General features: G+C 46.1%; 1 protein-coding gene across 1 annotated transcript in view; it reads right to left on the bottom strand.

Moving 5' to 3' along the window:
• adgrv1 (adhesion G protein-coupled receptor V1) overlaps nucleotides 1-13132 on the bottom strand; it is a 168322-nt gene that overhangs the window by 105388 nt on the left and 49802 nt on the right. The window contains exons 26-39 of the mRNA XM_061260259.1: nucleotides 12991-13071; nucleotides 11371-11510; nucleotides 10468-11077; nucleotides 9958-10173; nucleotides 9080-9295; nucleotides 8456-8700; nucleotides 8137-8318; nucleotides 7013-7824; nucleotides 6327-6536; nucleotides 2989-3119; nucleotides 2674-2773; nucleotides 2170-2349; nucleotides 1739-1902; nucleotides 1313-1400 (exon numbers count right to left, since the gene is read on the bottom strand). Coding sequence (XP_061116243.1) covers nucleotides 1313-1400; nucleotides 1739-1902; nucleotides 2170-2349; nucleotides 2674-2773; nucleotides 2989-3119; nucleotides 6327-6536; nucleotides 7013-7824; nucleotides 8137-8318; nucleotides 8456-8700; nucleotides 9080-9295; nucleotides 9958-10173; nucleotides 10468-11077; nucleotides 11371-11510; nucleotides 12991-13071 — 3375 coding nt within the window. The remainder of the gene's footprint in view (nucleotides 1-1312; nucleotides 1401-1738; nucleotides 1903-2169; nucleotides 2350-2673; nucleotides 2774-2988; nucleotides 3120-6326; nucleotides 6537-7012; nucleotides 7825-8136; nucleotides 8319-8455; nucleotides 8701-9079; nucleotides 9296-9957; nucleotides 10174-10467; nucleotides 11078-11370; nucleotides 11511-12990; nucleotides 13072-13132) is intronic.

The raw sequence follows: 13132 nt of genomic DNA, 5'->3' as shown, positions 1-13132 counted from the left end.
CAAATAATTACAGTGGAGAGTAACTAGAGGAAAGATAGCTAGGGTAATTAATCTGGAATAAATACACAGAATTTTCACAGAATAAATCCTTTTGAAACCTTGACAGCCTACAAAGCATTACAAACATAGTACCCTGTACTACAGGGATCATCCAATCACGGTCCTAGAGGGCTGAGACTGTCTTCACCCTTTACCTAGGAGTCAGGTGCGAAGACAGTCTGGCCAATCAGTAGCACTAATTGTTCAGCTAATTGTCTGGGAGAAAAGAAAACCTGGGCTGGATTTGGATACGAGGGCCAGATTTGATCCCTGCTATACTAGGATACACAAGACCAGAGGTGGGCAGAGAGGGCCGTATCCATTTCTGGATTTCATACCAACTTCTGGCCTTAATTACATAATTAGCCTTTTATGCCATCTAACATTTTAGCTGCAGTACATTTCTTGATGTGCATGAATGACAGCCAAACTGCTCTTGTGTCCCCCGTTCTGCTGTTATCTAATCTTTGAGTGAACCATTCTTGGTTCATGCAGCCACTTAGTTCATTTAGCCAGGGTAATTGGTGGAAACAAAAACCGGCATACACACCCGCCCTCCAGGACCGGAATTGCCCACCCCTGCACAAGACAGTGTATAAAGAACTACATACACAGTGAGGACTCTGTCATTACCTTTGAGTGTATAGTAAACCACATCTAATGGAAAAACAGGAAGGATGGCAGAAAGAGAAAGGAAAGGAGAGAGAAAGAGAAATAAACCTCATGGGATGAGCAAGCAAGAATGAAAAGGCCACAGTCATAACACAGAAAATTAACAGAAAGCAGATGTATATGACTGTATATTTCCATTAATTTGATATTCGACTTTCAATACTGAATATTGAAGCAAATAGGCTTTTTTTGCTTTTTTTGGCAGTTATTGTGTGAGACTCTATTTATAATATCAACAAACTATTCTTTAATGCAGGGCTCTTAGTCTCTGTGAATATTTATGAGAAATAATTAAATAGATGAACTGTATTCTTTTGTTAGCTGGCAAGTGCTTGAATATCAATCAATGCAAATTAGTAATCTCAAGGATGTGAAGGAGTCTTATTCTCCTAATAATTTTTTAATATAACTCAACAAAAGAATATTTCAGACAGCTGAGAACTGAGAAGGAAATGGCAGCAGATCAGTGAATCATGGACAAATGGAATGCGCATAGGAACAAAATATACTTCAATAAAATGCCAAGTGTAAGATTAAACCCTTGACTAAAAGACATGTCCATTATAGAGCGAAAGCAACCGGACTGTTTGGCAGGCGGTACCTAATTCAGGAGGGGGCAGGAGGGATGTGACCAGAACTGCTGATGTGATGTTGACCAGGAAGAACTCCTGCAGTTCAGGGACGTCGTCCTGAAAGAAACACAATACGGATTTGAGCTTTGCATGTTAACAGAGCAAAAACAGCAACAGAAGGGCAAACACAGGGCAACACCAGGCCTGAACTCCCAAATAGCAAAAAAAGTGGTAAAACCCAATGCGGTGAAAAACATATAGCGATATCACTATATGGGTACACATACAGAACTAAGCAAGGCCATTGAGCTCCAGTGTTAAAACACACATTCAACGCTTCATCGTGCTAACACTGACAGGATTGTAAGCAGAACCTCAGCTAAAGCTGTGACTGGTTGAATTACAGTACAGCGAGTGAGGAACACCAGGGTAGACTGGCAGCAAGGCTCTCTTACGTCCAGGACGGTGATGGAGATGGCCACGGAGGTCTGCCCTTCCTGCATCAGCACGAACCCCGAAACGGGGACAAAGTCCTGCCCCGGGTCAGCCAGGGCCCCTTCCAGCAGGGACAGGTCCTGCAGTGAGCCTCGCACTGTTTCGTAGCTGATGTTGACCACCCCTGTAGGGGGAAGAAGAGAGAGGGAAAAACCTTTATCCACTATGACAGGCTGTTTGTGCAGCAGAATGCAATGCATTTAGAGCCTGATTTACTAAGACCTTTAACATGTGCAAAACATTTTAGCGTATGCAAATGTCTGTGCTGACTGAAAGGAAACCAGAAAAATCTGCAGACACTACGGCCCTCTGGGACTGGAGTTAGACACCCCTGCCCTACACTATGATGGAGGTTTCTCTTCTACGGGACTCCACCGTCACTGGCACTGACCTGAGGCGCCGAACTCGCGGTTGACGAAGACGGTGAGGGTGAGGTTTCCCTCCTCTGTGAACACCCTGAGGGAGGAGGGGGGGATGCTCAGCAGGCCGAACGGCTCGTCGCTGGCCGCTACCGTCACCACCGACTCCCGCCCCTGGAGGTCCAGCGCCGCCATGCCTGTCACTATCACACCTGAGGGACAGAGAGACAAGCACTGACTGACTGACTCACACAGAGACAGGCACTGAGCTCACACTGAGCGACTGAGAAAGCAAAGAACGGGTGTGAACAAGCTAAAACGAAAAAAAAACACCAAATAAAATCATAGGGCCGGTTTCCTAGTCATAAAACTTGAATGGACTTCATACAATCTGAGTCTGTGAAACCGGCCCATAGTTACAGAGTGACTAAACCTAGACTTGCTGACTGACTGATATATCACAAGAATAGAGTGGCACTGTGACTTAAAGCATGCTACCTGACATAATCAGCGAGACTGGGGTCACACTGACTGACCTTGTGTGCGGATATTAGACAGGGTAACTGTGTATTCCTCTTTGTCCTCTGGTGCCCCGTCCTCTGACAGCTGCAGGGCTATGGTGTCATTCAGCATGCCCTGATACAACCAGCCATGAAGAACAGTCAAACACCAATCAAACATACACATCTACAGTATCAAATAATACCCTGTTCAGCCACAATGAACATTCAATCACCAATCAAACATACACGCCAAAAAACACCCTGATCAGCCACAATGAACATTCAATCACCAATCAAACATAATGCAGTACACCAAGCTGAGGAAGAGGATGTTTCTTGGTCTCTCACCTCAGTAAAGAAGAGCACCCCGGAGGTCTCCACGAACGTCTGCGCCACGCGACGGCCCATGATCCTCCAGTCCACGGTGACGTTCCCGCGCCCTGGAGCAGTCCTCACCACCACCAGCCGCAGGGGCTCTCCTTCAAACCCCCAGACACCGCGTTAAAAAGCCACCGACAAGAACACGCCACGCAACTGGGGCAGACACGCCTCACAAGGAGGACCAACAAGGACCGCTGGGAGTTCATGATCAAATAAGACACTCAGAGCTGCCCAACCCTGTTCCTAGAGATCTGCCATCCTCTAGGTTTTCATTTCAACCATAATTAGACACACCTGATTCTACTAATTAGCTGCTCAATAAGAAGGGCTTAGTTAGGATTGGAATGAAAACTACTAGGGAAGCAGATCTCCAGGAACAGGGTTGGGCAGCCCTGATCTAGATTTCCATCATGCCTACATGTAAGCCTATGCTTTAAATGGGCCTTTCTTAAATATTTCCAACCAATCAGAAGGAGGAGCTTGGACCAGGAAGAAACCTAGACAACAGGAAGCACAGCATGATGCAGAAATGAACACCTTCGTGTGAACAAGGCAATGGCAGTCGCACCATGGTCATGCAGGAAGGTTACCTTACTGACTGTAGAACGAAGGGCTTTGTTTTCATGTATAAAAATTACACAGCACTGACACCAAGGAAGAGTGAAAGCCATTTGAAAGTGCACAAACATGCAATACGTTTCTTGCATGTGTATGTACAGGCCCCTGAAGAAAAAAACCAACACTGCAATAACAGAATTATTCAAAACAGACGGCAGGTTTTGTCAATCCAGCAGCATTTCATGCACACGCCACTCTGCCAAAAACCTGACCAAAGTGTCTTCCAGGCAAACCCTTCCCCCAGTCCGTTCTCCTTGAAACATAACCCATCATTGCCTCAATTGACTTTTATGCAATTCTATACATTCTCAAGAAGGTCCAATGAGTGATTTAACAGAAGGCTGAGCAGATACCATTACATGTGTTTTTGCCCCCTAGTGGAACAACATTGTTACTCCATCTGACCTTCCAGGGAGCTACACATTTGCTAATTCAGCGAGAGAAACACAGCTGTTTCTTCCTCCAGTCCCAACCAGAAATTCTCCTAAATTTAAGAGGCCAAGGTCTGTCATCTCTTCTGGGGGAAGAGCACTTCTTCTGATTATGTCCCTCTCTCCCTGGATCTGTTTCTGGGTCCCGAGGGGCAGTTTGACTGAACGCACCATTAGCCAGAGGTATTGGGATTCACCGCAAAGAGAATTAAAGTGTTCTGTTATGCATGCAGAAAAGCCATGCCACCTGCCGCATCGGCCACCTGTTGCAGGAATTTGTTGCATGCTGACTCACGTTTCTTCACTTAGCGCATGCTTAATCGCTGAGGCCGCCGTGTCCAGCTCTTAGCTGAACGCTCGGGGAAACTGGGAGTCGCTGGTCGCTCAACCACTTTCACAAATACATTATTCTAGGCATGTAGAACTACCTCTTCTATTTATTAAACCAAAGGCAGTGTGTTGAAGAGCACATACAACTTACAGAATGTCACTGGATGCGTATCCAAAAGAAAATTTGTCTCTGCCGAATAATTAATTAAAGCACAAACCACACAAATGCGTCTAAATTGTAAACTTCTCCAAAATATATAAATGTGACAGAGATGCACAATCATGGCAGAAGATGAAGTAAATAAAACATAGATTTAATTGACTTTGTCAGCTCCTCCCTTTCAGTTGTTATTCACTCAAAGCAGTTCTAGATGCAGCGTCTTGCTCGTGCCAGAAGCTGTATGTGCTTGGGCCAGTACATACTACACATTTCAGCTTGAAACCGCAGCATGGTGAGACCAGAAACAAGTAGCTAAAGAAAAGCATCATCCACTCATAATCCTCAAGGATTACAGATCAAAAGGCTGTGGGCCACTGCGGATTCATTACGGCTTCCATGATTAGCAGTTTTAATGTAATTATTATTATTATTTTATTATTATTAATGCTTGCAACATAGAGTCACCATGGTCTACATTTCAAGTCTTTTTCCTACCTCACAATTAACCAGTGGCAAAAGGGACACAATATCCTGCTTACAAATAAAATACCTCAGCCAAGCATAATGTAATTAAATTCAAATGCCTCATTTGTCTAAGTCAGTGGCAAAGGATCATGGCAACCGAGCTCTGATTGGTCGGTAAAATCCTACCAATCAGCTGGCTGCTGCTGGTTAATTGTGTTACATTACACTCTGTGCATGTGGAACAGTGGGGTGGCGGTTTATGTGAATTCACTGGCCCATAATGTGGTACCTTTTAAGACCAGAAACTCAACACAGGCAAAGCAGGGACCCTGAATGTGCTCAGCACACCAGAGCTGAATCAACATAACCCGCGATGTAATTGTGCAACTTTATGGCAAATTACAGAGTTTATTTACAGGTGCATACACACATACAGTAACTTGGTGTAACTGTCCTTCATGCAAAGGAAACATTATTCTATAAGTCTAACAAAGGTAAAACATGCCCAAGGACATGGTATTCATTCACATTTGCTAGACAAGAGATTAGAGGACTTACAGCAGTCGTAACTGGCAGTCCATTGGGTGTACTACAAGATTAGTTTCTAATTTCTACAGAGGTTTCAAACTAAGGTCCTAAAGGACTGGTATGTGGGTGTGTGGACTCGTATTCTCCTCTAAACCATGCATGTATATATCAGCTTGACCATTTACACCGTTTGGCAATTTGAATAAAACAGTAGATTGTACTTTAAAAAAACAGTAGATGTGCTCTTTGTAGTTTACATATATACTAAGCTAGAGTTGTAACTTGAAACAGTAAACTGCTTGTTAAGAAATTAATGGAATTAGACCAATGCGGCAAAGATGATTAGTTGGTGAAAGAAACCAACAAGGAGACAGTCCTCCAGGAATTGAGCTTGAGACCTTAAAATTACAACTATACAAGACACTTACACCTGAGATCTCAATCCTCAGCCCTAGAGGGCTACAGTGCCCACAGGTTTTGTTCAATTAAAAATGTAGTTTTTGGAAAGAAGATGTCTGTGGACTCCTGTCTGTAGCTAAAACCAGCAGACACTGTGGCCGTCCAGGATTTGAGTTTGAAATCCCTCAATAAATTGCAAATATTTAGATTCCCCATTGCATGTCAGATGCTGTGAGCTGAGCTCAATGTCTGTATAGTCACAAACAGATGAGGGAGGCCTGGTCAGCCAGGGACGTGGGAGAGGGGGACAGTATCAGAGTTTGTGAAGGTGGGGATGAGGATGAGGAGGGTGGTGAGCAGGCAGAGGCACCCACCTTCTCGAGCGATGACAGAACGGGAGGCCGCATGGAACCCCACCAGGCCGGCCACGTGGTCGTTGGCGAGGATCACCACGGTGACCGTGTCGAAGTTGGGGAGGATTCGGCTGCCCCCCTCCGTCTTCACCAGGCCGATCTTCAACGTCTCGTTATCCTCCGGCTCGGCGTCGTCCACAATGAAGAGCTCAATGGTCTTCCTCAGGTCCCCTTCAGAATATATAAAATAATAATACAATTACAACAACATCTTAATAAAATAATAGTGAACATACAAACAATGTGGACCACCATGCCTCTGCCAAGCTGACTAAATGGGAGAAAAACCTGTTTTAATTTATATCCACACTCTCAGAGAAAAGGGTTCCTTGGGTTGTCTCCATAGAGGAACCCTCTAGCATGGTGTGAAGTGTGAAAGCTCCCAGACAAAGAAACAGTTTGCCCTTGAAAGATATTGTTCTCTATGGAATCACAGGGTTCCTATTGGAACCATTTTTCCACCTTTTTGTACCATGGACATAGTGTCAACATTGTATACTCCATCCTGACCAATTAAAGTGAGTATTATTCATTGTGTTATCTCTTCTTGAAATTTCTATGGTAAAATCAGTTTTCCTAATAAGAGATCTGATAAGCGGTTTTGGTTGCGTTTTGGTCCACAATGGTGGACGATTTCACAGACATACCCTCCAAGAAGGTGAGCGTTTCTCCCGTCCCGTTGAAATCCAGGTTGGGCGTGGCGGTGCCACCAACAAACCTCCACTCGACGGTCACCTGCCCCAGACTGCCGCCCCTCCTCTCGATGACCAGCAGGACGGAGGTGCGAGGCTCCTCCCTCACCTCCAGGTAGAGGCCTTCCTCTGTGGCATTGGGGCTGATGCTGTAGAGCAGGAACACCCCAAAGGCATCTCCGTTCATACCAATGGTCACAACCGCTGTATCCGGCTGGCCTATCGTGGGCCGGTTCTTGTCAGACACAGTCTCGTTGACCAAGTCAACCTTGAGGATGTAGAGTTTGAAGCTCTCATCCATCTCTGGAAGCGAGTCGGTCAAGATGAGCACAGTGAGGTTGGCGATTCCTGCCCCGTTGAACATGGTGGTCGTCTGACTGGTTATCGGCAGGTAGTCAGACCCAGCGATGGCCTGGGAGCTGAACAGGGAGGAGGTGGCGGTGACGTTTTTGATGTAGGTGAGGAACTGTGGCGAGTTGACCAGTTGGCCGGCACCCTCGTTCACCCAATCGCAGGTGGCCACGCCCGAGACGTTGGAGAAGGAGAAGGCCTGACAGGCTCGCTCGCGGAGACAGAACGCAGCACAGGCCACTAGGGGCTGTTTCTGGGCGGTGATGTTCACCGGCCTGCGGGGGGCGCCAGAGGGTACCGCCATCACCGGTTGGTCAAAGTATAAGAGGAGGTTGTGGCCCTCCTTCAGAGCATTGCCGACAATATCGATCTCTGACGAGCTGTACAGGATCTCCAGACGACCAAAGTGACCTCCACTGGAATTATGAAACAAGACAACAAAAGGTATTTACAAGAATGTACATGTGTGAATTCAATACAATATTTTCAGATTTTTCATTTTTTGAGTGTGTGTGCAGTATGCACGTGTTGTATGTAAGTTTTACTGAGCTTGTCTGGTGTATTGGAACCAATGAAATACAGAGAAGCATTTGAATCCAAAGCAATTATGTATTTGACCCTGGTCTGGTGCATGCGTGTGTATTTGATGATGGATATTAAGCACTAGAATGAAGATCAGTGTGTGGAATGACTCTAATGAGCCAGACACTTTAGTCTAAGAGCCAAACCTCCTCCGGATGGTGATGTTGGCGGTGTAAACCCCCTCCAAAGGCTCCTGTACGTGGTAAACAGGCTGCTCGAAGTACACAGTTCCGTAGGGGTTGTCATTGGCGGGGACAATAATGTCCACACTGCGATCACGTCCAATGTTGCCCCCATTTGAAGCGCCAGTCAGTTCCACGCGGATGACCTGGAAAAGCACAACGAGAAGAGGTCAACCTCCAGAGAGTTCCAATTTAAAACCTTGAGTTGGAAATCTTCCAACTTCCACAGGAAAATACATTGCGTTTCAGCATATACAGTACATAGTCCAGTCACAATAGTCACCTCCTCAATCTCAGGAATGTCATCTGCCAAAACCTCCACCCTCAGGGTTTTGATGGTTTCTCCGGGATCAAAGCTGACCTCTCCGGACACAGGTCGAAGGTCATCCACAGCTGGCTGCCCATTAACGGTCGCCTGCCACCTCACGGACACCTGACCCAATGTTCCAGCATTCCGAACTATGGGCAATCTAACCTCAATGGAGTTTACACCTGGCTCCTCAATAGTGACTGGCACTGCCTGAAAAACTGGGGAACAAAAACAAAATGTCAACGAATAAGGTGTTAATATGTTATTCTGATCGGAAACATTACTCTTGAAAGGACTTAAAATTATGTATTTTGAGTGACACTATACTTGTAGAGGTGTGCATCGGCATCCACAAAACATTACGAGTAATATAAGCACATTGTCCCCTGGTACACAGACAGGGTGAAGGCATGCACACGTATGAAAAAGAGGAATTATATTTTGATTGGTATATTTTTAAATATTTACAAACATCAATCCAAGTATTGGGAAAATTACCTGAAGTGAGACATGTGTATTATCTTCAAGTATAGGATATAATTATGAGAAATAATAAAGTGTATGTGCATAGTAAAACTGTGATGGATCCTCGCTTACCAAAAGCGCCGAAGGGGTCATCGGAGGGCAGGATGGTGATGACGGCTTGTGAGGGTGTCCCCAGCATAGCGCCCCCTGTGGTCTGGTTTAGCAGTTCGATGCGGAAAGTCTCCTCCAGCTCAGGGATGATGTCGTTGATGACGTAGATGGGCACTGGTTTGCTGCTCTCTCCCTCCAGAAGCACCACGTCTGAGGAAGCCACGCTGTAGTCGTCCCCTGATTGCACAGGGACATATGGAAACCGCCAATGTGAGGTGGCAAGAGGGGAGGGTCATTGCATGGTACCCCGCAGCCTGCGAGCCCATGCCCGTAAAAAAGGCAGCCAAGATCGGTAGTGCCTAGTCTTGTACCTGAAATTGACTGTTATGAGTCACTTGTGATTCTGTCAATCAACTATCAACCAATCAGCTATTCAAATTATTCATGGTCTTCATGCAAAACCTTGATTAGTCATGTCAGATGTTTTAAGGTAGGATATTTTAGGATATAAAGTGGCCACGTTGGCCTTTCTTGAATAAGATTGGACAACCCTGGTGTAGATAAGCCTCAATCAGGGCTACTCAACCTGTTCCATGGAGATCTACCTAGTAGTTAGACCTCCAGGAACACATTGTTTTTTCATTTCAACCCTAATTTGGCACCCCTGATTCTACTAACTTGCAGCTCCAGGAGTTCTCTACCTGGTGAATGAGGTGTTTATTGGTAGGCTCGGAATGAAAACCTACAGAATGTTAGATCTCCAGGAAGAGGTTTGGGCAGACCTAGTCTAAACGGTCTGTTTTTGCCATCAAGCCTCCTTAAGTTTGTGTATTGACATGCTGCAATGTTCTGACCAAGCTGACATAACCCATGGTCCACTAAAGTAGAAGCTCCCTCACCGACTCTGGCAGTCATGGGAACAGCCCGGAACTTGACGGACACGTCGGCGAAGATCCCGCCGATGCGTGTGACGTTGATGATGGGGCCCACGTAGTGCTCGGCCACGCTCACGGCGGTGGAGGAGAGCTGGAGGACCCCGAAAGCATCATCGCTGGCCTCCACGATGACCGGCGCCACAGCGACGTTCCCAAAGCCAAGGCGGGGGGACTCGGGAACTGGAGGAGAAAAAGACCTTCATTAACAACAAAATCCTCTGATGCACATTTAGTTAACATGCAAATCATAAACCAAGGTATGTTTTCAGTAAATTTGTAGAAAGAGAGCGAGCACTAGAGAGTAAGCAAGAGACAGAGAGAGAGAGCAAGAGAGGGAACAAGAGAGAGAGAGAATGAGAGAGAGATTGAGCAAGAGAGAGCAAGAAAGAGCAAGAGAGGGAGTGAGCAAGAGAGAACAAGACAGAAAAAGAAAGTGAGAGAGACGGAGAGAGATGTTTAATGATTTATTCCTACTTGGTCTGTCCTGGACTCCCTTGATCAGATGGACGCTGATGAGCTCTACAAAGATGGACTCGGCTCTCTCTGGGTCCTGGTCATCCAGCACCCTTAGGGTTATGTTGGCTTCACTCTGATTGGCTACAAATGTCACAGAGCCCATCAGGGCAATGAAGTCACTCCCTGCGCTTGCCCTGCCGACTCCCGGAGTGCCGAATGGTGGGGGGTCACTGTCCGCCAGGGTCCCGTAGGTCACCCTCACTGATCCCATCAGCCCCTTATCCCTCTGGATGGTCAGGGTGACGTCAGCATCGGCCTCTGGCACACGGACGGGGCGACTCCCCTCCGAAAACAGAAAGAGGCCATACGGGTCGTCAGTGGCCAGAACGGTTAACGTGGCGTTGGTTCGGTTGCCTAGGCGACCATGAGACACTCGGGAAAGCACCACACTGAAGGTTTTGTCCAGTTCGGGGATGTTATCCTCTGCTATCTGGAGGACGATGTCGGCTTTGGTCTGTCCCACGCCAAATGACACGTTTCCTGTCCGCTCGACAAGGTCCTCCTCAGAGGCTGGGTCGGCCTCCCAAAACACTGTCACATTGGACAAGGCTCCAAAAGAGCGCTCCACCTAAGCATAAAGACAGCCCATTTAAGCAACAAAAACCGTCACACCTCACTATTTTGTATTATTCAATTGGTAAGCCGACACTCTTCACCCAAGCAACATAAAATTATGATTTCAGATAGTAATTTCTACAGACAAATATAAGTTAGGTGCACATCAACCATCCTTCAACAATTTTCTATTTGAACCTGCAAGCTCAATTCTCCAAACCACTATAGTATGTTGCCACTTCAAGTCAAGCCACTTCAATTTAACTGGATCCTGGGCAAGGTACAACATCATTGACAGAAAGTTACCTGCAAGGTGACAGTGCTGCGGCCTTCCTCTGGCTCTGTCCCAGCGACGGTGAGGGAGTCCCTGCTGAACTGGAAGACCCCGTGGGCATCGTCGGACGCGCCGATGGTCACAGTGATGTGCGAGGCGATGCCCAGGTTAGCTATGAAAGGAGAGTCCCATTACTCATTACTCTCCGTACTCATACTCAACAAGGGATGAAAATCAGAAAAGACCAGCAGTGCTTTTGGAAAAAGAAAAACGCATAAACACATACTTGCCTGGTGGGTTCTAGTTCTAATACATTTAGTAACAAAAAATAACAAAAATATTATAATCAAACAAAATACATTATGGCTGTTCTCAAATAACTAGCAAATAACAAGCTGCATGATGAAGAATGACATGCCCACAGATATCATCAAAGATCATTCATTCAGCAAGAATAGAGTTACTGCAGAGCAACATGGGTTCGAGAGAGAGGCCAACCCCAACAGAACACAATGGGTCACGGCGGTCCGTGACATTTTCTCGAAACCACTCACCACCTCTTTATGGCACCGCTACCGTCTCCTCAGCATAATAGCTATTTGCTTTTCCCACAAATCCTCGGTCAGTCATTCACTGGCCTTGTCACAATGTAAATACGCTGCAACCAATGGATGCGTCAAAGAAGATTCCGGAAGAAAGGAGAAATGGATGGGGCTATAGGTGCTCCCTCCTGGGTTCCTGTCCCAGAAACTCTTTAAATGGAGTTTAATCTTCGCCAACAAGGGTGTTGAGAAGCAGGCCCGACCAAAGCCTTTTGTTAACTGAACTGAGGACTGGACCGAACAGCTGGTCATTGATAGCTAATAGCACAGCACAGCAGGGATATGGCATTCGGTTCAGAAAGTAAAAGTCCTCCTCCCCACAATCACCTGGATTTGCTACTTAGCACAATTCTTCAGCCAGGAGGTAGAACAAATTAGTAAACCTTAATTGTTGTCTTTCTGTGATTTACTTTCTGTGTATCAGGATGTTTTAGTTTGGCTAGGTAGGCAGTGTTTGGCTAGTTAAGGCGTATGTTCATACATTTGAGTGTTGCGGTTTGTAAAAAATACAAAAATAAAAATAAAAATTTAAACAAATAGGCCCTGTTCCTTTGTTGTGAAGGTAGCAGTTGAAATTGTACTTCCCTCTAGGATCTTTCAGCGTACTTATCCCTGGTTATGGGTATGCACTTTGTTGTACGTCGCTCTGGATAAGAGCGTCTGCCAAATGCCATTAATGTAATGTAATGTAATGTAATGTAGTGAAATCATCTGGCTGAGTTCCTGGGTGGAAGGACTTTTACTTTCTGACCCCTGGACTTTCCACTACTGTAAAAGCACACTGTAATAGCCATCAATACATTACTGCACAGTAATTCAGTACAGTGATCAAATTGTGGGCGGCCATTCCGTTTGTGAACTGAGAGGTTGAAATGACATAGCAATGGAAAATTTGCTTTTGGAAGTGAAGGGGGAGGTTCTATATTGGAAGGGTGGGAGGGTCTTTGAGAAGAGGGGAGGGGACTGTATTGGAAGGGTGGGAGGGTCTTGGAGAAGAAGGGAGGTGTTAGAAGGGTGGGAGGGTCTTGGAGAAGAGGGGAGGGGTCTTACCATGCTGGTGAAAAGACGGGAGGAAGAACTCAGCGTCAATCTCGCCGCTGCCACTGCCATCAGTCCTAAGGAGCTGATCGACTTCAGGATCACACAGGGGACAGGGTCACAGAGACAGGACCACACAGGGGACAGGGTCACA

This window comes from Conger conger, chromosome 11 (genome assembly GCF_963514075.1).
Source record: "Conger conger chromosome 11, fConCon1.1, whole genome shotgun sequence".
Classification (NCBI taxonomy): domain Eukaryota; kingdom Metazoa; phylum Chordata; class Actinopteri; order Anguilliformes; family Congridae; genus Conger; species Conger conger.
Note: the sequence above shows the minus strand (reverse complement) of the source record. Positions and strands in the feature narration are given on the sequence as shown.